At 26.9% G+C, this 27,701-nt stretch overlaps 1 protein-coding gene across 2 annotated transcripts; it reads right to left on the bottom strand.

Moving 5' to 3' along the window:
- Positions 1-10,833: 10,833 nt before the first annotated feature.
- LOC106768306 (WUSCHEL-related homeobox 1-like) lies at positions 10,834-14,125 on the bottom strand. Of its 2 annotated transcripts, none has more exons than XM_014653381.2 (4): positions 13,082-14,125; positions 12,707-13,003; positions 12,460-12,536; positions 10,834-11,595 (listed from the first exon to the last, which is right to left on the bottom strand). In XM_014653381.2, exons 1-4 carry the CDS (start codon positions 13,269-13,271, stop codon positions 11,077-11,079), a joined length of 1,083 nt encoding a protein of 360 aa, XP_014508867.1. In that variant the 5' UTR covers positions 13,272-14,125; the 3' UTR covers positions 10,834-11,076. The 2 variants fall into 2 exon arrangements, with proteins under 2 accessions (XP_014508867.1, XP_014508872.1); XM_014653386.2 differs by having other exon boundaries at positions 12,707-12,997.
- Positions 14,126-27,701: the final 13,576 nt, after the last annotated feature.

The raw sequence follows: 27,701 nt of genomic DNA, 5'->3' as shown, positions 1-27,701 counted from the left end.
TATTTATATTTATAACATGTTCAATAAATTATCTGTATAATTTTTATTTTATTTCTTTATTAATTTTTTTATTTGATATGTATATAATATAAGAATTATTTAAGTCGAATATATATATATATATATATATATATATATATATATATATATATATATATATATATATATATATATATAATGATTTTATTTATATCGATTTATTATACATTAATGTATATAATTTATTTATTGATATACATTAAAGATATATAATGATATACTAATTGTATATGTTAATAATAGGAATAGTCAATATATATTAATTATATAATTAATTACATATTAAAAATTTATCGCATATATAATTAATATAAAAAAATTAATTAAAAAATTAACTGTACATTTAATAAACGTATATTTTATCGTCAGTTACTCAGGTATAATTTTATAAAATTTAAATTTACATTTAAGATAGATAATTAACAATTTGATTAAAAAATTAATTTTAAATGTTATTCATAAATAACATAGGAATTATAGTTACATGTTTTAGAAAATTTTAATTACCTTTTATATTTCAGTATTTTATTTAATAAATAAATATGTGTACGGTAAAGCCCATAAAAAAATATTCATTTCTTAATAAAATGTAATTTTTTCCTAAATATTATTAGTAGTAGTGATAATTTAAGGGTAAAAAATATGATTAAGTTATGTGGTAAGTTAAGAAAAATATACAGTAGCTTAGATGGTAAATACGTGTAACACTTGGGTCATGAGTTTAAATATAGTAAAATACATTTCTTAAAAATATATTTTTATAAAATAAATAAATTAATTAATAAAAAATATTAAAATAAAAGACAAAGCAATCTTCGGTGGTGCAAGCAACCAACCAAACTCTCATATGTTTAAGGTTTCTAGAAGACAATCTTCAATCAAGAAAATAATATTTACCTCCATAGATTTCGATCGCCATTGACTATGTTTTTCGTATTTTTCATTTTTAGAGTTATCACAAAAAAACTTTAATCTACGTTTTGTTTACCGTTAGATTAAGTTCAAATTTTGATATATGTTCCCTTCAAAATTTTAATTTAAGGTCTGTAATTAAAGAAATGAATTTTGCAATCTTGAATAAATTAACCACCACTTTATTTATGTCACAAAGTTTCTTTAGTAAAATTTTAATTTCCACTTAATTTATGGTTAGATTAAGCTAAAAATTTTATATATGATTTCTGAAGGATCTTACTTCCTTTTGACTGTTCATATTTTATTTAATTAGAGATCTGTATTTGAAGGAATAAATTTCGCATCTTTGAGTAACCTGATTAACACTGTAATTTTGTCCTTAAGTTACCTTAGTAGAAACTTTAATTCTCATTTTGTTTACCATAAAATTGACCTGATAATTTGATATATGATCCATGAGACGTATTAAATCATCTTGACGTTTAGAGTTTTAATTAGATAACTATGCTTAGAGTAATTAATTTCGCATTTTGGATTAGATCTGAAAATCACTCAAATTATGTTTTTAAGTTACTTCGGTAAAACTCAAATTTCAACCTAGTTAATTATTAGATTAACCTAAAATTTTAATATTTTATTCCTAAGACATATTTATTCACTTTGACCGCTTAGATTTGTAACTGGATGTATATAGAGAAAATAATTTTGGATTTATTAGATAACTTAATCCCAGCTTAAATCTCGTTTTTGAGTCAGCTAGGTAAAGATTTCCACTTCATTAACCGTCGGGTGGAACTAAAGTTTTCACAGTAGGTTCTAAACATGTTATTAGCTATTTTGATTGGTCAGATCTTCAATTAATGGCTGTAATAAGAATAATCATCCTACGAAATATAATTATTGGTTAAATAGCTAATAATATTTTATTACATTGAGTAGAATTTTGAGTAATTTTATCTACTGATTGGTATTCCTGGTTGTATCGTTGACTTGAACATTATTCTATGTTAAGCTATGAACATAATTTTAAATCAAATATGTATCATATGATGAATGGGTTGATGATTATGAACATGATGTGATATTGATCAAGGATCTCGTGGAGAGACTTTGTGGTTGTAATTTAATTAGTGTACACGTTGATGTTGAGGGTCCTTGTTGGAGGTTATCCTGATACTTTAGTAATCATCCAGCCTCAAGTAGATAAGGATGAGTTATGTGGTGAGAGGGGCAAGAGATCCTAGTCTATATGTCAGTTTTGGGTATAGGTGTTAACAAATTTACCTTATGGATGACATGAAGTGTTGTATTAATTGGAAGTGTATTTGTAAAGAGAAGTGGAGGTCACCACAAGTGCACAACCTCCCGTGACCGCACATCAATGTATCATCCGGATAAGTGTCTCTGGTATGATTATTGTATAATGGGATGAGTGTGTATGGTATATGATTATTGCACGATAAGATAAGTGTGTCTAGTATGATTATTGTATGATGTGATGATGATTATTTGTATGGTGTAATGATTACGTTTAGTATAATTATTGCATAATAATCTGATTATCGTTATGTATAGTAATATATTTATGCATGTTGGATGAATCATTCGTTACATGTTAGCTCACCTCTACTTGTTTGTGTTTGTGTTTGTGCGATGATCATATAACTTGTGTCGTTGTACGAGAGCTCAGATAGGAATGCTGATGATTCCAGAGTCGATGATTTTTGAGAAAGGGAATTGATGATGGGAGTTTTATTCAAATTTTAGGTGAGTTTTTCCTAGTTTGATCCTCGACTTATTAGAATCCTCAATTGAGTCCTTAAAAGTGCTAATTTGAATCGATTGAGCCCCTATCATTAAATTTAGTTAATGGGGTTAAGTTTTTGTACAGGTGGGAGGTTGATGTGTCAATATTTTGAAACGTGGCATGCTGATGTGAGAGTATTGTGCTTGTGAAGCTCTCTGATTGTTTATTCCAATTTTTCATATAGTCACTAGAGTTCATCACGCAAACCCTCATGCCACCGCAAGAAAAAGCCATCATGAGTTTCGTCAGAGCCACCGTGAAATCTCGAAACTTGTAGCGCAAAAGCTCCAAAATCACAGCGTCACCATGAGCATCATCGCGAAACGAAGGTCCTCGCTTCATCTCCTTTATCGTGAAACACTTCCTCACAACACAACCGTCAAGGGCCAAACTATTCAACAAGAAATAGGATGAAAAGGGTTCAATGCACTCATCACCGTCCCTTGCGGTGAAAGCGGCACGACTGAGATTCAAGGTTTTCAGCATTGGTAGTTCAAGAGAATGTGAAAGTTTCAGGAAACGAAGGCGATTTGGAGGACCCATAGTGATAGATGCGAGAGAATTCCAAAGGTTTCTTCATCCTTTGGATAAGATAGAGGTTCAAATTGCGGTTTCTGTCTTCATCGGGCAACATCCTCTGTTTCTTCTCGTGTTCTGTCTTCAACTCTGCCATGGATGAAAAGAAATAAGGTTATAGATTCATGAAACTAAAACAATACCACATTTAAGGAAATCTTTATATTAGATAAATATTAGAGAAAGCCTCAAATCTCTTCGCACCAGAAACCCTAAATTGCGACTTCGTTCATCTTCCAAATTGAATCCCAATACTTTAAATCCCAAATTCCTCTCATATTTTTAATCCCAAATTCAGTTTGATTGAACCCTAAATCCCTTCTCAGAAATCCATATTTTTTCTCAACTTGAAAAAGAGCCTAGTCATGTTTTGTTGGTGCCAACCATAACTTCGAGCACAAGTGGCTTGTAATCAGCAGATTTGTAGTTTTTGGCATTGTGATATTGTTGGAAGTCCCACATCAACTAGAGATAAGGCCAATTTATAATATATAAGTGGGGTGCAGACCTCACCTTACAAGCCAGTTTTGTGGGGTTGAGTTAGGCCTAAAACCCACTTCTAACATGGTATCAAAGCTATGGTTAGAGCCCATCCTAGCGATATTTGTTGGGCATATTGTTCCACCCGCTATTGGATCGTTATCGGACCACCAATTAATATCTAGTCTCACGCTCGAGATGTATATACCTCGGCGTGAGGGGGGTGTGTTGGAAGTCTCACATCGACTAGAGATAAGGTCAATTTATAATATATAAGTCGGGTGCAGACTTCACCTTACAAGCCGGTTTTGTGGGGTTGAGTTAGGCCTAAAACCCACTTCTAACATATATAAGCAGGAGTTACTGTGAGCAACATTTGTGGTTGTTTGGAGAAGATGAAGAATTGGGCACGAAGAGACCATTTATATTAGAATTGATTTTTTTTTTCAAGTTGAGAAAAAATATGTTTTTGGCTTCTCTTAAATCTTTAGTTTCCGTCCTACAATTTGTTTTTTCAAAATTCCATATTATTATAATTTTACAAGTTGCCAAATTTCACGTTTCAACTCTCACCATGCCATGTGTTCAAAAATTGACACATCACACTCTTACCTATGTCAAAACTTAACACGTTAAATAAATTTAACGGTAAGGGTTCAATTGATTCAAATTAACACTTTTAAGGACTCAATTGAGGATTGTAATAAGTCGGAAATCAAACTGTGAAAAACTCACACAAATAAGAACAACTAAAGAATTTAAACCAATTTATAATGATGTTTTTGTAAATTCATGTAATATATGAATATAAATCGACAATTTTCTTAATAAATAAAATAAAAAAATTTCTTGTGACACTCCGAAAAAAAGTGTTACATGTACTGTTTATTTATATGATATTTGATATTTTTGTATGAGTATATGTTAATTCACGTGAAAATTTTAATACAATTTGTTATACTTTTTTATTATATTATATTTTTCACTTACCTTTTAACATGTACTAAAAAAATACATATAATTTGTTCAACTGTTTATAAATATAACTTAAAAACACCAATTTGAATAATTAACGTGTGAATATTTAAAATGGTTTAAATGGTTATTTTAAAAAATACCTGACAGAATAAGTTGTTACTTATCATATTTTATTTGTTTCACTTTTAAAAGTAAGATGTGCCAAATGTTGAATTAGTTTTGCATAAACAAATTATGATATTATTTTTGTTTTAAAAAATCTTATCACAATCCAAACAATTGAAATTAAATTAAATTCAAATCCATTTCAAGCCATCTAAAAGTTGAATCGAAATAACACAATTTATATTTTGTTAGAAAAACTAATTTGAATTTGATTGATTTAAAATCAAATAATTGAATTGTAGTTTACTCTATTTTAAATCCATATTTTGTAAATTAAAGTTTACATGATATTTATAATTTGTTTTTTTTAATTAAAATTAGATATTGAAGTGTAAGAAGAAGAGAATTGTACAAAAAAAAAATTAATATGGAGGGTGATTCAATGACAAAGGAATGATAAGATAGATTGTGGGTTTAATCTCAACTACACAAGTTAAACTAGTAACTAATGTTTATATTTATTTCTATTGAATATTTAAACACAATATTTTTATTTTAAAAAATCTTATCACAACTTAAATAATTGAAACTAAATTAAACTTAAATCCCGTCCAAACCATCTAAAACTTGAATTGAAATAATATATTATTTATGTTGTGTAGAAAAACTAATTTGAATTTTGTTAATTTAAAATCAAATAATAGAATTGTATTACCATCATTTTAAATTAAAGTTTAATAAATGTTTATAACTTGGTTTATTTAAGTTTAAAATTAGGTATTGAATTGTAAGAGGAAGAAAATTTTACAATAACAAAGTTAAATGAATGTTTACATTTATTGCTATTTAATATGGTTTAACTTTCTTCAGAATAGCAACTGAACCGTTACATATATTAAAAGTCAAATGAATGTTTACATTTATTGCTATTCAATATTTAAAGAAAGAAAAAACAAATTAAATATAATACTTTTGTTTTGAAAAGCCTTATCGCTTTATAAATTATTATTTGAATATATAGGTATAGATAAGAGAAGTATGTTAATGAATTTTAACTCATTAAAATTATTATTATTATTATTATTATTATTATTATTATTGTTATTATTATTATTATTATCTTCTTTTGTAATAATATTTAGAAAATACAATTTCTTAAAAAAAATTGAAAACAATAAATAATTTTCGTATTCAATTTCAGACGCTAAAATAAGACTAACTCCATGTAATAACAATCTTAAATAAATCAATATATTTAATCATATAACTAATTACATTAAAAATTAAATTTTTCAATTACAAAAATTAGTTATAGACTCATAAGCAACAAAATAACACTAAAATTTCAAGGGAATATTTATTGATTTTTTATTATATTTTTGGTACTAGAAATTCTAAATTTATTTTATTTATTATGTTAAATTTTTTAATATAAATAAAGTATTTATGATTTAAGAAAATTACATAATTTTATTTTAACTTTCTCTTCTTGTGTTTGATATTTTAAGATAGATTTGAGAGAGAAAAAAAAGGTGAAAGGGAAGTAATTTGGATTTAGGAACAGAGGGTGAAAAATTAAGGCATATGAGATAAAAGTTTATGAAAATGGTTAGTGATGAGGTATGTTTGATAGATTAATGTTTTAATTGAAAGGAAAGAAAGATGAAAATGAAGTAATTTGGATATAGAAAAAGATGGTGAAAAAATAGATATATTTGAAATAAAAGTTTATAAAAATGGGTTAGTGATGAAATACATTTGATAGATTAAAAAAATATATTAATTGATAGAATTGAAAGATTACTATTTTATTTTAAATTACTTTAATGATTAAAAGTTATTATTTAAAAGTTATTAATGATTAATGATTATTATTTTATTTTTAATTATTAAAGTAATTTAAAATAAGTAAGAATTAATTATTTTAATATTAAATGGTTTAGTTATTTTGAATTAAATTTGTAAAATCTCAAAAAAAGTGGTATTTTAGAAGTGAGGATAGTTTAAAAATAGTAAAACTTAGTTATTTTAATATTAAATGGTTTAGTTATAAATAGTTTTTGTTATAAATGAGTTTCATTGTTTTAAAACATTTCTAGAGTTTTCTATTTCCTCTAGGAGTTTTATTCCTGAGTCATCTAATTGATCATTGCGACAAGGTCTAAATTTCAAGCCAATCAATTTATGTTATAGAGCAAGTAAGTTTCGACTCATTTTTTCTTTCTCGTTCCTAATTTGTTTTTGGAAGAAGCAAGTGCCGTTGCATGTGTAATCTTGTTTCTTCTACTCATTCTTGATTAATCTAAAGTCTTAAGAACTTTGTCCGCTTTCAATTTGGTATTTCATAGGTCCGTCTATAATTTCCTTATGTTTTAAGCAATCAAGAATCTATTCAATTTCCTTATGCTTTCAATTTGTTTCTTTATACATTACCATAAGTATGTGCATCAAGAATCTATTCAATGATGATTCATGCTCAATTATGACATCTTATTTTAACGAAATTGTAGAAGATTGTGTTAGTTTTTAAAATATTTATCTACTTTGAATTATGAGTCATGTCAATAAGGAAAACATATTTATCTCTATTTTCCTAATATTCATAATAAACGAGTATTGTTTCCTTTTTTTTAGTTTACTTTGTTATTTTAGGCTTTTTTTAGTATTGTTACTCCTTTTGGTTTTAAATACTTTGTTACTTTTATTGATGATAATTTGAGATGTATTTAGATTTAGCTAATAAAGAGTTGACCACAAGTGTTTTTAATATTTCTAACCAATTTTAGTAATTCATGAAATAGTATGGTATCTTTCATTAAACTTTGAGTTCTCATACTCATCAATAAAACGGAGTGGTTGAAGGCAAAAACAAATATCTTATTGAAACTACTTAGAACACTTCTTCACTTCATCTTCCTCCCTATTTTAGGGGAATGTTGTTCTTACAACATGTTCAATTTTTACCTATTTTTGTGTGTTTATTATCATGAATAAATAAACTATTTCATAGGTTTTATCCTCAAGTTTAGTGTTTCTTGTATTATTTTTTATTTTAGTTTTTTTTATGTTTGTTTTACCTCTAATATCTTTGTTTAAGTGTGCGAAATAAATTAATGCAAAGCAATTCTAATTGGGTAAAACATGTAAAAACTCAATGGAGCATGTCATGGACAAGAAAAGATCAATTTAAAGCAAATTACTACGTTGGGCATCACTAAGGTCACGCATAATGATTTGAGTACCAGTTTAACAAAGGCCATTAGTTTGTATTTTTACTGATAATGCTCAGTAGTGTTGAGATGACACTGAGCGGTGACATCGTAGACATGTACATGTAAAAATTGAGTATTTATTCATATTTTCCTAGAGGTTTTAGAGAATTTTCTTCCTTCCACACTTTCTCTCTACTTTGAGTGATCATGAGAGGCCCTTGGAAGCTATTTAGGCTTTGTGAAGCTCTCCCAATTCTCCTTAAGGTTTCAATCTTCATCTATAGTGTTTTCCCTCTTTTATAGTTAGTTTTCCCTCTTTTATAGTTAATTAGGGAGAGAATCTATGAATGAGAGATGTGGAAGCGAATAGGGAGTACAAATGAAGCTCGAAGCAGCTACTTAGTGCATTGGGAAATGTCTTTTAAACCTAGAACTAAAATTATTTGTCTAATGGAGCTTTTATCTAAGGATGAAACATGATTCATTAGTAATCTTTAAGATTCTTGAACTTAAAGCATGGTTGTTGATGATCTAAGAGGTTGGACTTTAAGAACTTATCATAGGCTCAAAGTCACTATAAATAAATATTTAAATAATCTTGTGAGTTGATTTTGACTTAAATATGGAATTGAAATGATTGTGTATGCATGAGAATAAAGTGAATGAAATCTAGTCTTAACAATTGTAAATATTCTGTTAAATTTTCTTTTACACATCGACTATTTGATAAAATACAAACAAAATTCTTTGTATTTTTGTGAGTTTTATTGTCTATTTAAGTTATGAATTGTGAAAGTTATCATGTGTTACACAAGTCCTTATGCAAGAATTTTTTTTTATTAATTACTACGTGTGATCGGTGCACTTGTCGTTTTTCACTAACAATTAGATGCGATTATGTGTTTTTTTGGCTCATTTGTACATAACGTCACACCTAGTCAAGATAAACATTCTTCCTTCAAATGTGTCTTTGTAGGATATCATTGTTCTAAAAAAGGTATCAATGTCTATCTTTTAATCTTTATAGGTATTTTATGTTTGTTGATGTCTCTTTCTTTGATTTTGTTCCATATTATACAACTTTTCATTTGAATGAAGATGCATGTAGTCACCTTCCCACCATTGTCATTTTTCCTTCATTACCATATGACTTTGTCATAACTCAGAATGTTTCTCCTACATCACTTTAAGTAATTGAATATCGTTTATGGCGTATTGATATTTCAGTAATCCATTTTTGACAGATAATAGTATAGTGAAGTCTATACACGAGCCTCCCCTAAAACCATCTCCATATATGAGATCTGGTCCCAGTTGAAAATAATTTGCTTTACCCCACTACCATAATGCCTAGTGTCTATTTCCAAAAACACAAACTATGTTGCTTTATCTCAATGTTTTAACTCTATACAACAAATATTGAAATTGAGTTAGTTTCTTTTTCTCATGTTAGTTTCTCTAGCATAGTTTTAGTTTGCCAGTACTGAAAATGAGTTAGACATAATAACTTTTTTTTTTCTGCAAAAGGATGCAGGATTCAAGTTTGAAGTTGTATTCTTCTCATGAGCCTTGGTGGCAAGTAAAAAAGTGAAAAACTTTTTGCCCTAAGTTTCCAAAAGCAGAACGTGATTCTCTTGCTGATTGTTTTGCTTTGTTCAGTTCAGTTACCTTTAAAAGCTATCAGTTCCTGCTACACTGCACTGGTTATGTATGAATATATATATATATATATATATATATATATATATATATATATGGAATCAATTGATGCTGTGAGAAAGGACCAGGAACTGAACTTGTACGAATTAATAGTTAAGTGAGGAAGAGGAAGCCATCAATATATGAGGTCAATCATTTTCAGAAATCTTGAATTGCATGCTCGTTATTCACCCGTGATCATTTTCTAAAGATACTTAAATTAAATAACCGATGTTATATATATAATTATTTTCATTAGGTAAATCGCACATTAAATAATTTTAAAGTATAACAAAATTAAATTAAATTTAAAGTTTATTTTTTAATATGATATTAAGGATGTGATCTAAAATATATTCTAACAATGTTTATTGGATTTATTTTTTAACTGGGAGTACTATTGTATCAATCATTTATATTTATGGGTTTATATTATCATGCACAAATGATACTTCTCTACTGTTTTACCATCCATTGGTCTTCAACATTATCTTTATGAGTTTATATTATCATGCATTTTATTTCGTTATGGCTGATATATATGTCATAAACTGTACTTAAACAAACATCATGTGTTCTTTTTCAATCACAGTTACAGACCTAATACCTTTCACTTTGTGTAATGATACATTGTGGTCCCAAACGTGGTAATTTTTGTTGAGGATTCTTTGTTATACTGCAACCTATGACTATGTACAATTAGTTTTGCTTTCATTTTTTCTACTTTCACTGTTCAAATACACAAGAATCTAAAAACACGTTTAAAATGATTCTTTTTCTGTCATAGAACTTGTCTACAGAAACAATAAAACAGATCTTTTCAAAGAAAAACTGTAAAACTAGTTTAAATTTTTAGATAGTTCTTGAAACAAGTTTATTTGAATGCAAATAACTTTCAACTCTCTTTCATTGATGTGATTTCTTCATTTGTCACTTTAAAGTTTACTTACTTACTCCACCAGAATTAAATTAATGCAACAAAGAACAAAAATCATAATTGTTCCAACACGCAAGTCTGTCACATCTTATTCCCATTTTCATGTCTTAAAATCAAATACTAAGTTTTGATTCAACCAACATAGTCCAAATGCAGTTTAAGGTAAAATACATTACCTTCATTCAAAGTCAGTGTCATATTACAGCACCAATTCCTTGAAACATAACATCATCTAACAACTAACAATAAAAGCAGTGTCATTTTTCAACAAAACAACAACATCAAAACACATTCCCATCATTTTACAAACATAGCATGTGTCTCTGATATTACTCCTTCATAGGAAGAAACTCAAAAAACTGGCTTGGGGTAAAGTTATTGCAATTCATTGCTGAAGCTGATATCTCTGTCTCTTTATCCCTCATGTTGTCACTGCTAACATCACCACCACTCCTTAATGGGAAAAACTGAAGGGTTTGAGACTCCACACAGTTATCATCTTCACTAGTACTACTGCTACTGCTTAAGTATATAACACTGTTTTCCCTCTGGGGTGAAATGTAAAAGCTGAGATCATGTGTCTTTATGAGGTTAGGGTCCATTTTTGTTGTTACTGTAGTTGTTGTAGTAGCCATACTAATAGCTGAAGAGGCGTTAGGAGGGCTGTTTATGAGGCTTGTGACAGGTGCAGCAGGAGAAGGACAAGGTAACTGCATCACATGCCACGTGGCATTCCTCTCCAAAAGGTTTCTTCTTTCTTGTAATTCCCCTTCATCGAATTGGAGCCATCCAACTGTTCTACTCTCTACGGCCACTGCTTTTGCAGTCCTCTGTGTTGAATCAGATTCCTGTGGATTTGAATTGCAGCCATGCAAACGCATCAAATTGAAAACCACAGTATCTATCTCTATGTCAAAAATCAAAACCAGAAAACAAAAAGGAGAAAAAGGTATTGGCTAGCACATTTTTTAATTGTGCACTCCAAGTTCCTAGAAAAATATACTTGTATATACACAATCTATATATATATATATATATATATATATTTATATATATAATAGACAGAACACATCCAATAGAAGTTTATATATACGTAGATAATGTTAAAGTGAATTCTGCACGGTTTTTGATATGAACTTTATCATAAACAATTATTGTGATTCAAATTTCTATTCATTCAATTAAAGGATGCATGCATGGTCTAAAAGAGAAGTCAAATAAAAGTAGGGCTAAGGTTGTCTTTTCCATCACAAAAGTTGGTCAGTCGGATAGAATATTATATCGGGATGCCCTTAAAACTACTGACCTAAATGACATGAATGAGCACAAGACCCAAAAGCAAAGCTAAATTGCATAACAGCAGAGCCGACAGAAGGGAAGGAATTCAGCTTTTAGGCTCTTTTCATTTCCCAACAAACGAAGCTTTTGTTGGGTCCTTTCCCTATACCTAGTGCAGGTCTTTCCATAATATACATATTTCCAACATCAACTTCATCTCTAGTAATCATATGCTAATAATCACCACTTAATGGACATGCTTATAAACTTTTTACCATTAAGCAAATCCCAAGTTAAAAAACAAACAAAAAGGCTAAGGTAAGGTAGATAGATACTATAAATTAGTCAATGAACAAGACAAATCTACACATATATTTTAAATATATATATATATATAGCAGAATCAGGATATTAGACATGGAATATTATTAGACCTCTGCAACAGTACTGCAGTTTGTTGAGGGTGTCCAATTCTTGGTCTGTTTAACTTCAAAAACTGCCCTACTTGCAGCTGTGGACAAAGGGAAAAACAAACAACACAACATGACATGAGCAACAATCAGAACAAGAAAAAGAAAATCTACACACATAATACCGATCTGTAACAAACAAAACTGCATAATTATGACTAAATGATTATGGATTAATTGAGAATGGCATGAGGGTGTCATGTTATGTTACTTGACTCTTTCTTCTCAGGAGTTTCAGCCTCTGATTCCATTTGACGGCGACGTTTTTGCCTTTCCCTGGCTTTGTGATTTTGAAACCAATAGAACACATTCTTGCCTTCGATGTTACCAAACCTTCTAAGCTGTGCAGTGATATGTTGGATTTGCTCAGCAGATGGTGTCCTTGTTCCTCTTCTATACAACTCTTCAAGGGCTCTTAGTTGCTCTCGGGTTGGATTCCACCTTGAGCTCACAACAACAGGTGCTGCACCATTGAACTGCTCTCTCTTGTTTTGTTCTGCCACTGAGGCTAACGAAAACAACGCATTAGAAAAGGAAAAACAACAAATGCATATCAACTGGGGAAAGAGAGAAGTTATATAAATACCAAGATGGTGATGATCATATTGTGAAGGGAAATCATTGCCATGGTGGTGAGTTAAGCTAAGAGTGGTTGTTGGTGGTGCAGTGTTAGAAGAAATCATTGGCCTTGGCATGAGGGGCCTGAGTTTCCTTCCACTGAAAGAATGATCAACCATACTGAACTCACCACCTTCATTGTCACCAACCATCCACATTCTGGTAGAGGCAATGAGAGCAAAAAGGCTAGGGTTTTTGGTCTCTCCCTTTTGTGTGGTCACAAGGGTAATGGTAGAAAAAGGTTATAAATAGCAGAGAATGAAGCTACTAGGTAGCATAGCTTTATGAGCTTATATACATACAAGATTAGAAGTAATGAAAGAGAATATATGCTAAAACAAGGAAAGGGGTGTGTTATATCTGTATAAAGTGGGAGTGCTTTAAATAGATTTATTTATCTGTCTCCATCATCCCTTGTCACTTGGCAATGGGAATTGAAACGATGGAGCATAGTAGAATGGTGTTGAAGTTGAAAAAAGCAAAAACAAAGAAAATGAAGTAAGAATGTGTAGAGGTAGCATGCAAGGAGGTTTTTGTGATGAAGAGAAGACAGAAAAATGGTAAGTCGTAGCTACTTGAAATGAAAAGTAGAGAAAGTTGATGCATATAGTATATATGGATGGTATTAAAGCAGAAAACGTTGTTGTTGGAAAATGAGTTGGTTGATATAGAGAGATTGGTGTGGTGTTGGTGTAACATGGGACAAAAGTGAAGGTATCTAGGGAGAGAAATTATGAAATGAGAAGAAAAGTAGAAAGAAGAAGAGAAGAAAACGTGGAATTCTGGTATATTTTTGGGAGTAGAGAATGAAAAACGACGTAACGATCATGAGGGTTATGAACCCTTGACCCTTCTCATTCATTTATTGGTCTCCTTTTGTCTCGTGCCTTTCACACTAATTCTCAATCCAAACTGCCCCTCTCTACCTCTCAGCTTATCCTTACCCTTTTCTCTGTCTATTATGCTGTCCAACCACACCTTCTCTCTCTCTCTCTCTCTCTCTCTCTCTGATGCATATCACTGTACGGATTTTTGTCTCTTCTCTCATTTTCACCTTCACACTCACACATGCATCTTCACCCTTTTATTTTCTATATTAAAAAACTGTAATAAGTTCTGGGAATTTCTTAATGCAGACTAGAGTATATACTTTATAAATATATGTAACAGTTTAACCAAGTGCAAGTGCAAGGTTTGGAAGATAAACTTACAAAATCATTGAATAATTACTTTTTTCATTGACAGCAAGATTTGAACTGATATATACAAGGTTAACTATAGTTTAAGTGCTAGATTATGAGTTAAGAAAATGGTTAAGCACATTAGGATGAGTTAATTATGCAGTGAGTAAATCCAATCAATCATAATACTGCATACATAATCAATGTATATATGGTCATTGAGTTAGGAAAAGCACAAGAAAGTATAAAAGATTGTAGAGCATCAGAGAATCATTATGCAGAAAAGATTAGCAAAGCAATAAAGAAACTTTGCAGAACATTAATTAGCAATTCTTTTTTTGCATGGATAGCAGTTTTCAATCAACTTCCATATAAGACATTAATTCTATCTTTTCTAAATGAACAGAACTTTAAGTACAATTACTTTGTATAATATATAGTAGTATATGTTTTTTTTAATTATGTTTTGTAAAGTAGAGTTTGAAACGGGGGCACGCAGTCAAATGTGTTTTTTATTGCACACAAAATATGTCTGGTTTTTCATTTTATCTACTAATAATGATATTTTGACAATTTTTTTAACAACTTTTTGACAACAAGACACACTCATTATTTTACTGTTCTATTTGAATTTATTTTTAAAAAAATATTTGAAACAGATCCATCACAAGCTGCCACGTATACGTTATCAAAAAATTGTTAAAAAAGAGTTGTTAAAAGAATTTCTTTCCTTTATCTACTAGCATGTTTATCTCATTGTAGATCCCAATGCGTAATGATTTTTTTAATATTTTTCAAAATTTATCTGGATAACTTTTAAAATGTTATTAACAAAGTTATTATTTCGAATAAGGGATTGATTCTCATGCTCAAAACATTTCTCATGGTGTTCTAAAAATCGGAAAAATTCTTTAACGGTCTTTTTTAATCTAAGCTATGTTGTTTATTTTTCTTACTCCTTGTCCAAGTCGTACGAGTATGTATTTATCAAAGACATTCTGACACTCAATTCAGTAATATGGCCGATCAGTTAGCACAATAAGTAATGCATATTATGTGTATGATGATATAGGAATGCATAAACTTAGACCACCAACATGAAATTCATTCAATAGGAAATCACCACATAATTACATGTTATACCACCAATTCTAGACCAAAACAAGCACACATTCAACATAAATCACACCAACAGCTTCACATACAAATTTATCAATTTCTGACTAAATCAAACATGCAGCACCATGTATTAAAACATCAACAACATGAAAAAGTGTTAGTTAGCTTCCCTTACCCGTTAATCGTCCGAACGATTTTATAAACCCGAAACAATTCTCACATATCAAAGAAATCTATCTACGCTTGCAAACCACAAAATTATGATCAAGGTACGCCGTTAGAACCATTAATTAGTAGATAACCTAATGGAAGACTCATATGACACATGTAATAGAATCAATCATCACATGCATTTGAAAATGTGAAAACTAGAGAAAAGAACATAAACTAATTTACTCTTTTGTAGAAATTGATCAGTTAAACTTGAAGATCTCGCTGTGAAGATCATTTAGGCAGTCTCTAATCTCCAAACAGATGAACAGGGAGCGAAAATCCTTATGGTGTGTTCATTTGTGGAAGAGAGAACGAATGAATTTGAAGAGATTTGAGAATAAATTGTGTGTTTTGTTTAAGTAATTTCGAAGTGATTAAAAGTGAATTTGAAATTAGAGTTTACGAAAGCTTGTGTAGAATTTGACTGATATAGATTAAAAAAATGTTTTAATTATGGAAAATGAAGATTACCAAATTCTTCTTAAGTGTAATAACATTATAAAATGATATTTATAAATAACATATTTTTTTATAAAAAATATTTAAATAGTAGAATAAAAAAATAATTAAATAATTAATAAAGTTTTTACAAAAAGAATATTTTAATTAGTTAAAATTTATTTATATGCATATTAAAAAGTAAAAAATAAAATAAAATAATTTAAAACTATAAATTAACTTTTATATAAACAAACTTTATTTTATAAAAATAATATTTTTTAATTTTTTTTCTTCTAATATTTTCTCTCAAATATTTATGATAAAATTCATGTCTTTTAGATTATAGATAATATGTTAAAGATAACCTCTCTCTCTCTCATTTAAATAAGTTTAGATATGTTTTCAGCTATATAAAAAAAAATGTTGAAGTCGGTTAGGGTGGTAAAATGGATTACTCACAATGTTGACTTGAGAAGGCTCTCTCAATCACTACTAAACTATAACGACCTCGGTTATCGTTCAATAGGCAAAAATGATTTTTTCCCTTACATACCCTGAAATCTGAGCACATCAACATCGAATAAAAAGTCAACAAATCCAGCAAATAATTGCCTTTCTTCGCTTCCAAATTCTTCCATACAAATGCAGTCTAAAACACAAATCCATCCACAGATATGCATTACTTCTAAGCAAATAGAAAGAAGTACGAGAATTCTACGTAAATAGTTTATAAAAAATTGTATGTTTTAAAATAATAATATTCCTTTATCATAAAATTATTTATATTAAAACTTTTTAATATTAAAATAATTAAATTTCGTTATTTTTAAATTATTATCATTTCTAAAATATTTTTTTTTAGGTCTTTACACTATTAACTTCTAAGACTTATAATTTTTTTATTTTCAAAATTCTTTAATATTTCAAGAGTCTATTTTTTAATATTATTTAATCTAATAAAGAAAAGGTTTAGTGTCTCAATACGTCTCTATTTTCGCACATAATTTCGAATAGGTCCCCTTCTTTTTCGGCGTCTCAATTAAGTCTTTATTTTCTTAAAATTGAATCAAATATGACCTTTTCGTGAAATTGAGATGACACAATTAAGAAGGATATGTTGATCGTGTAGTTTTTTATTACTTGGCATTGAAAATGTGACTGTATTTTATTTTTTAATTCAAAAATTAAAAAAATACAATTCAGTCACGTTTTTAATACCAAAAAAGAAAGAAACATATTGGAGATTCTGAGCGAAAATAAAGACCTATTGACACATTAAACCTAAAGAAAAAACATAACCCTTTTCGGAACTACCTCATGCCTTTTATTCTTCAAAAGCATAAGATTCATCTAAGTTGCTGATCATGAACTATATAAAAAATTACTATTCCAAATCTTTGCAAAGTGAAAAAAGAAAGGAGTGGTAAAAGAGAAGAATGAAGAGAAGACACCAACATGTGATTCTGTGGTACCAACATGTGATTCTGGAGTGGTTGAATGAAACAACATACAAATATAAAAACACCTAGAATGATGTCTTTGGCAAGTGAAAATATTTACAATTGTACCCAAATGAAAATTATGTAATAAATTTGTTTCAATCTTACTTTTTGAAAAGATTGTGAAACTTCCTTGAAAACCAGACAACCTAGTGCGATCTTTTTGAGTCTTAAGTTGATTGTGTAATCTTACTAAAATAAGAAATATGAGATGTAACATAGTAATAAAATCCTCTTGAAACTTTCACCAGGAACCTGGCAAATATTATATTAATAAAAGAGTTGAATTTATAATTTTTTTTTTAATTTTACCATTAAATCAATCTTATAATTTTGAAGTATTAATAGAGGAAATTAACCTCACAATCTCTTTTGTCTTTTTTTTTTTTAATTTTATCTTGAAACAAATTTTATAATTGAAAAAACCTACGTATAATTCCAAGAACTTAATTTTCATGGTCCAAATTGCCTGTATCAGAAAATGGTCCTTCTGTCATTAAAGAAACTATATTCAATTATTTATGTAGAATTTTTACACAAAAAATTTATACTAAGAGATAGACAGATATAAAACAGATGAAAGAAAGATAACTTTTTCTCATCATCAGAGACATTGAATTGATACAAAAATTGGTATAATACTTAAAAAAATTTACTATAAGAAATATTGTATGAATGAGTGGCTTCTTGTCATCATCATCGTCGTTATGAAAAGACTCAGTTGTCTTACTAAGTTGTTAAGGTGGAATATTTGGAAAAAGAAAAAGGAGTTATACAGTGTAATTATTGGTTAATTATTTGGTAGGTTTTCTGATGAACTGAGGGCCTACCATACTGCAAAGTTCAGCAGCTTCTGCTATTTTGTGTGTTATTTGCGAGATGTGAGTGCAGAAATTTTGAAGTGATTTTTTCATGCAAAACAAAAAAGAATGCCTCCACCAAGAAGAATCTGTTATCTACTAGTACTGTGATCATTCATCATAGCTGTAGTAGTGAGATTTTTCTCCTCCTTTCTGCAGCTGCAGTACCAATAAAAGCTCTATTCAGTTGCCATTTCTGACTAGAAGAAAACAATTACTTGATGGGCCATCTATGGAATGGTTATTTTTCTTTAGTAACACCTTTATCATCGTTATCAAAATTTTCGAGATCTTCCTCCAATACAACTGATAGAGAGATACCTAGGTTACAGTGATATTAATAACATCTGAGTCTAACTATATAAAGGATTGACATCACTTTCTATCCAAAACCTTAACACAATAGATTAATGGATCTTTCATTTTCGTATAATGCTATCCAATGTGAAACTTAGACTCACACTTAGATCCCCAACTGTTACACCTTTAAAGTTTAACCTATATTCTCCAAACAAAAACAAAGGTTAATAACATATTGCATATATAGTCATTTTTTCCTATCCAACATCTTAATTGTATACATTATTGACATAATACTCTTATTATCAAGACTTTGAAGATGTATTATGGATAAGAAATAAAATAAATTTAGAATATATAATTGAAGGTAAATTTTATTGTTTAAATTAATTTTAGAAGATTGAATTATATATATATATACTTATAATTCATACGTTCAAAATTAATAGATTTAAAGAAAGTTAGTAACCTTAATGAAATTCATTTATATATTATTGTTTAATCCTTAAGGCTTTGTTGAGTGGATTTGAGAGGAAGTAATTGAGTAGATTTGAGAGAATTCAAAAATAATTTTTTTTTGTTTATTTGAATGAATTCGGAGATAATAGAGAGTAAATTTAGAAGTAAATTTTTTTAATCTGCTACATAAATTAAATCTTATACTAATTCTTACAAATTTTAATCTTACAAAAAGAGTCCAATTAAAATCTCTGAATTGAAAGTTTGATTCATCTATTAAAGTTGTCTGAAGGTGGATGAAAGTTAGTTAACAAACTTAACTTTTTTGGTGTCATATTAAATGATAACTCATCTTTTATATGATGTTAGTTCATAAGAGAGCAATATAAAGGGTTAATTCTTTAACGTATTTCCTCCTCTTTTGTCTTTTTTTCATGTTCTGTTTCTTTTTTTATTCATCCTCCATTATGCTAATTTTATTGGAGAAAAGTGAAATTTTTTTGTTAATTTGAGTTTTGTTTTCATGTGTACTAATTGTAATGAAACTTAATTCTTCAAGTTTCTCCATACTTTTAATTGAAGTAATAAATGTAAGAAGACGAGAAAGAAAAAGGAAGGAAAGTGAAAGGAAAATGAGGAAGAATAAAGAAGAACAGGAAGAAAAAGATGGAGTATGAAGAAGATGAAAAAAAAAATAAAAAGAAAAAATAAAACTATGTATCACTATTTTATTGATTCGTATATTTAAAACGAACCAACTACATAGACTATTGGAAAAAGTTGTTAAAAAAAATATTAAAAAACCATTTTTCAAAAAATTATACAAAACAGGTTGGGTTTTGCCATTTGCAAACTAACAATTTAGAATGAATGGCAAGCAAGAACAGAACACGTAGTCGGCTATTACTCCACACAATATTAACAGGGGCAGAGCAGTCATTTTGTTTTTATTTTATTTTGTTACATGTATATATATTATCATTTCTTGCCATATAAATTTTTCTACTTATTTTTTATATTTATTATCTTTATTAAAATATTTTATTTCATGCTTCTCTGCTCTATCATTTTTCTTATTTAGCAATTTTGTTATTACGTATTAACTATTTTATCATGATTTTGCAACACAATTGTGCAGGGAATTCTTGTCTTATTATCATATATTTACAATTAAAATTTAAAATGTTTCTTAATTATCACAATTTTCGTACTAATCAACACAATAGGATCATTCAACAAACCCACTAATAACAACGTGGCAGCACTAGCAGTATTTAGGAGAGTAAAAATATGTTAACATTTTTTTTTAATTTAGGATTTAGGGTTTATATCTCACTTTGTTAACACTATTTGACATTCTTTAGTTGACTGTCTTTGTACTTTTCACTAAACAATTATGATTTGACAGTTAATCACAAATTTTATAAAAATAAATTATATTTAAATATTTTATTTAAGTTTAAAATTCAATTCTTAATTTATACGATGAAATGAATAATCTCATATAAATGCAACCGATTAATGTTCATAATTATTTTTGCTGCTAAATTGTAACTAAGCCACAGTCATCATCTTCACTGCCAATTCTCTTATTCATTCTAACATAACTTTGCAAGGATGTGTGTTTTTATTAGAAAGTGGGTTTACGCCTAACTCAACCTCACAAAACTAGCTTATAAGGTGAGGTTTGCACTTCAATTATATATTATAAATTAGCCTTATCTTTAGTCGATGAGAGACTTCCAACATACCTCCCTCACCCCGAAATATATACATCCCGAGTGTGAGACTAAATATTAATGGATGATCCGATAACAATCCAATAACAGGTAGAACAATATGTCCAACAAACCAAAGACTTTGGTGGTTCACTTAAGTGTTGTTTTTCTGCCCATTTTCTACTGCTTAATTATGATGAACTCAATTCATGGTTTTCTAGTTTTATAGTTAATTCAAGCAGTTATTTCATTCTGTTTGTTTTGTATTTAATTTATAAAAACGGTTTGCCACTATTTACTTCCTTTCTTCTTCTTTTTCTTTTTCATTTTTCTTGTGTTTTCTTTACATGTATTTGTAAATATATCCAGTTAAAAGTCAATAGTATTATTAACTGATAATGATCTATAAACAATTTATTTATAAAAACGAAACAAGGCCTTTGTTGATATGATTTTTCAGAAAATTTGTACATTCATTCTTAATAATGAAAATATTTATTATCAAATCTTTTATCCTGAAAATTTTCAACCAAATCTTTATAAAATATTAGTTTAGTACTAATTTAATAAAAAAGAAAACTACGTTCCATATTTTTAAAGTTGAAAAATAAATTTAATTTATAAAATAATGTTTGAATAATAGTTTAAAAATTTATTAGTATCATATAAAAGAAGAAGTGATATATATTTTTACTAAATTTACATTTAAATTTAGTGTTTTAAGTAATTTATTTGTATCAAAATTTGGTTTTTACAACATCTATTATAAGTGTAGCATTAAATTTGTATTTTATATATATATTTTTCTTTCTCGCATATCAAGTACATATCAAGTAGTTTTGTTTTAAAAAAATTTAAATAATAAGTGTTAAGTTTTTATTTTTAACTTATTTTTTTATGACTAAAATAGTTTTATATGACTAAACGAAATGAATATTAACCATTGATTTGTTTGAAATAGCAACATGTTAGTACTAAATGACGTCGTGCTTCTAACATTCAAGATTTTTAATTATTTAAAACATGTATTCTAATTTTGTGCAACAATACAAAAAAATTGAAGATTTCTTATAGTTTATTATTGTGGTATATCAAGAATTGAGATTATTATAACGTTAATAACTATGTTCTACGTATTGATTCTGGGTATTCCATTAAGAATAATCTTTGAATATAAAATTAATATTAATGCTAAAAATATTTTTTTAGTTGTTAAAAACTTGATTCTGATATTTTTAAATGATTTTAGGTCAAAAGAAAGGAAATACTTGACTTTAGATTCAATTGATTAGTTAAATATTTGAATTGATTATAAGTGAATTTCTCAATTTATTTAAAACACTTCATGACATCAAATCAAAAATTAAAACACCCATAATATTATTAAGAAGTGTTAGATCAGTTTCAAGTGTTATCCAATAATAGTAGTTTGATTGTCACTATACAAATTATGCGATTGAAGTAAGAATTATGTCCCAAAAAGTTTAATAATTTTTAAGATTTTTAATTATTTTCTTAATCCCATGATTGTTTAAACTCATAAAGAGATAATATCATATAATTATTTCATGTCGTTTGAGACTCTTGATATTAAAATCATGTTGGCTTATAGTGAGTGATATGGAAAGCATGGAAAGGGCGCTAAATTAGGAGATTCATTGTTTTAAACAATATTGTTATTACGGCTTAAATATGTTTTTGTCCCTTAACTTTCATCGAAAATTGGAATTAGTCTATATTTAAATTTTTTTTCTAATTTAGTCCTCCAACTTTATAAATGTATGAATTTAGTCCTTTTAACTAAATTTTGTTATATTTATTTGCTGTTTTAAGCACGTTTCATGATAGCATTTGCGTTGTTTACACTGTTTGACACATTTTTGCTTCAATGTTAACTAAGAAATGCGTTTGAAACAACAAAAAAAGTTAACAAAATTTGGTTAAAATGACTAAATTTATAGATTTCTAAAGTTGAGGAATTAAATTAAGCTAAAGTTTTGAAGAAAAACTAATTCCAATTTTTACTTAAAGTTAAGGGAGAAAAAACATATTTAATCCTATTATTATTATTATACAAAATTCTTCTTATACTTATTTTAGATTACGAGATTCATTGTTTTAAAAATTATTATTATTATAAAAATATTCTTCAAATACTTATTTTAAATAAAATAATTTGACTTTACTTAAATAAAATTTATTTTATTTTTTTAATTAATTTCAATTTTATTTTATTATTTAACATTTTTTACCAATAAAAATGTTATTAATATATTTTAGTAATCTTCGAATTCTATCAATTAAAATATATTTTTTTATTTATTGCATTCGTCAAATTGTATACAAATTTTATTTTCAAAATCATTCTCAATCATCTTCAAATCCTTAGAAAAAAATAACACATAATACTCTTAAATTCATTTAATAATTCTCCTTCAAATCTTCTCCCTTAAGTGAAGACACCATTATTCTTCGTGAACATAGTCATGTCTTTATATCTTTAATATATATAATCTTTTATAGGTATATAGATTTCATGGCTAGGTGGAGGGTTGTAGAATTGTTGAGGAAACCTACATGTACCGTTTGAGGTAAGTTCTTAAATTATGTTCATTTTTCTATGTTTGAGCTGAATAATGTGGGTTGATGGTATGATAATTTTTTAGTGTTCTGATATGCTGTTGAATTAGGGTTGATGTAGTGTAGAAAATGTGATTTATGGGATATATTTGAATTGATTTGTGTTTATTGGGATTTGATGGATCGTAGTTTAATAATTAAATTGAACGAGAGGATTTTAAATAGGTACCAATTAGATTCAAAGAATCAAATTACTATCTTCACATTCAATTATAGTAGCTCAGATGACATTAAAACCTTTAGATGCTATTGAAAACTTATGATTTTTTTTCTCTTATTCTAAATGTATTTATTTTGCATAATAAAATAAAATTTAAACATTTAATTATTTTATCAAATAAATGTTTCACACAATAAAATTTATTTCAAATAATAATTTTTCTTTTAAATAATCAATAATTAAAATTTATCCAAAATAAAATAAAATACACTTCTAAAGCAATCTCGAAACTCTTGACTGATGTGGATATAAACTATTATCTGCAACATTATCTCATATATAACATAAGTCATGTATATAACATAAGTCATGTGATCATCATAGATAAAAATCACAATTAGAAAGATAAATATAAAAATAAATTAATTTAAAAGAAAATATAATAATCAAACTTATAAATATATAATAATAACATGTGACGTTCAATTTTTAGTTAATCATACAATAACACATAATTAAAAATTAATTACTCTTGTATTATCAAAAACAATGAATCTGTGTAAACTAAAATCAAAAGATTTAATTATCAACACAACTTTTCTACATAACTTACCATCCAAAATTAAATTACCTTTAGAGCAAAAACCCCTTAAGAAAAAATTTATTATATTATTTAACATTAATCAAAAACCAAACAAATATAGATCTACATTACATCCTATTGACTTTAACTTTATAAAAAAAAAAAAAAAAAAAAAAAAAAAAAAAAAAAACTATTTACCAACATGTATTATTATTCCATACGCATAAAAAATGTTCGGTTATCGTACTTATTATATATAACATACATACTATAATATATATTATATACAAATCCATATTAACATTGTAGTTTCTATGACATTAATAATCATGTACCATAAGTCGTATAATGTTATGTATTATAATAAAAGATTATAATCTACTGTGTTTATAATATTTTAACACAATATTTTTCTCTCATTTCATATAATAACAAAAATCAAAGCAACACAATATATATCTCAAAATCACTACTACTTTGTTAATAAAATTCTAAAGTGATTAAATTACTAAAATATTATACTTTTACTAAAACATAATATCTTTAAAACTAACCATACAAAATAAAATATTACAATTTCACATGTTTTACTACATAGAAACACAAAACTCGTAATTTTGTTTCTATTGTAAAAAATACTAAATAATCAAATCTCATTTTTCTCAACTTTTTTAAATGAAGCTTAAGCTTAAAACTTCATCACTCTAACGAAAAGGTTAAATTTATACCTAAACTAAGAATCTAAACATACCGTCTATTATGAACTAACAAATATTCATTTTTGTTAAATATATATATATATATATATATATATATATATATATATATATATATATATATATATGCAAAGCACTATCACTAAGCATACAACCATTTTCATTCAATCAACCAAAGAAAAAGAGACACATAAAAATTTACTAAGAATGATTTCTTATCATGTAGAAATATTCTAATCTATACAATGATTTGTGAGGTGAACTTGGATAAAATAATAACAACTAATTCAAAAATTTGAAAAAATAAATAAATAACAAGTGTTTGGTCCCAAGACGAGGATTGAACTTATGGAATTGTGTTTATATGTGGTGTTACGAAAATATGTTTTGTTTATATATTTGATTCTTGTTGAAAATGATTGATAATTTTTTTTAATTAATTTGATTGAGTCATACATATTGATAAATTATTTGAGTTGTGTATTGTTGAGTCATGTTATTAATTTATTATTAATGTACTAAATGAGTTATGATGATGATATATGAATAAGAGAAGTTGAATGAGTAAATTAGAAGAAAAAGTTATGTTGAATTTAACAATTTTCTATATCTAACTTATTATAAATGCACTATAGCTTTATTAATCTATAAAATAAATTTTAAATAATCATTCTTTATTATTTATAATTTTATTAATTTAAATCATAAAATAATCATACTCTGTGTCGTTTAACTTACTTATACTCTTAAACAAATTAATTAAACCCTGACATATTTTTTTTATCAAATATCATATTATTAATAATAATTTAATAAATATGTGTAAATGATGAAAGGAGTTGTTTGGAAGTGGACACTATTTATTTACTAGTTTAACTTTCAACGTTTTTTTTTTCTGGGTGAGTCTTATGTTTTCCATTATTTTTTCTTAAAACCTCTTTTTTCAAAAACAATTATCAGCCTTTGGATATTTTTAATTTATCAAAATAAATAAATTTTAAAAATTATGAATACGGATAAGTAGTGATAAGGTATATGATTTCATTACGAATAATATTCAATTTATAGTGTTTTTTAAATTAAAGTTATCTTATTTTAACACGATTTTAGTTTAAAATTATTTTTTATTCAAGTTTCGTTACTTTAACATAATTTTTTTACAAAAAAAAATTGTGTAACAAAGTGACACAAGTTATTTGTAATTTTTTAAAAATTACTTATTTTAGTAAATAAAAAAATGCATTATTTTGATTAAAAAAACAGACACTCAGTGTCTCCATTGTGGTTCATATTTGTTGTGTAAAGAATAAAAGACCGATTTAAAAAAAAACAACAAAAAGTGAAGTTTAATTAATAAAAGTGATGACACCAAAAGCTTAGTTAGATACATTTATTTAATTTTATAAGTTATTCAAATTTCCTATTCAATCCAAATTCGTTTTTATCCTTTTTAAGATCGAAAGTCAAAGTTAGTTCTTTTATTATTTCTTTAAATATAGAGATAAAATTATTTGTGAATCACATTGCATCATGTTTTATATACTGTTTGTAACCATCCATTCTCAATTATTTCACGCATCTAGCTTAATAATTTTACCAATATTTCTTAAATAAAACATTTTATATCAAACTCTTTATTATTTTTATTTATTTCTAAAAATTTATATGTTTTTTTTTATTTAAACATGTAATTTTATTTAAAAATACTATCTATATTTAAGTATTTTTATTTACTTTATGAAATTTAAATCTGTTGTCTTTGAAAAATTAAAAATAAATAGTTTTAGGAGTTATTAGCTTATAAACTACAAATTATTTCAGCTGATTTTTCACTTGTAACTTAGTAAATCTTTTTATTAATTATCTGTTTATTTAATAAATTTTCTTATTACCTTTTAATTTTCTTTACTTATGTTTATCAGATTTCAATTTTCTATATGTAAAAGGTATACTTTAATGAAATAAATAAATAAATAAAAAGACTTGTCCAAATAAAATAATATAAAAATTTAAAAACTAAATATAAACACTAAAAAAATATTGATTCACAAAACTTAAAATTGAAGTTATATAATAATGTGTTTAAATTTAAAAAATACGAATTGTATGTATATAATAGTTATATTTTTTTTTTATGTTTTTGAACTAAGTTATCAACTTATTATATTACATATTTATTGTAACATCACAAATATGATAAAGTATAATTGTTATGAACTAAGATATAAAGTATAAGATATTTAAAATAACTATAGAATTTAAATATTTATATATAACCTAAATCTATTACAAAATTATCTACAATATTGATATATATTTAGTCTATGTTGTTGTGTCACCACCATCCATAGCATGCTCTAAGGATACTCTATTGTTGAGACAGTAAAACCAACGGTAAGTGTACCGGTTGCAGCGTAGCAAGTGATAAATATTGTTCTCTCCCAAGGGACTTGTGCAACACATGACAATTCTTCCTTTTATAACTCAATTAGACATCAAAATGCACAAAAACAACACAAGAAACTCTTTTTGGTATTTTATCAAANAGTTGGTGTGCAAGGAATTTAACATAGTGTATTTACAATTTGTCAAGACTAGAATTCATATCCATTTCATTCTCATGCATTCACAAACATCTCAATTCCATCCAATAAGTATTCAATTTCAATTCTAGGTTCAATCATATTTCTCAATACTTC

The sequence above is a fragment of the Vigna radiata genome, chromosome 1 (assembly GCF_000741045.1).
Source record: "Vigna radiata var. radiata cultivar VC1973A chromosome 1, Vradiata_ver6, whole genome shotgun sequence".
In the NCBI taxonomy this organism is placed as follows: Eukaryota; Viridiplantae; Streptophyta; class Magnoliopsida; order Fabales; family Fabaceae; genus Vigna; species Vigna radiata.
Note: the sequence above shows the minus strand (reverse complement) of the source record. Positions and strands in the feature narration are given on the sequence as shown.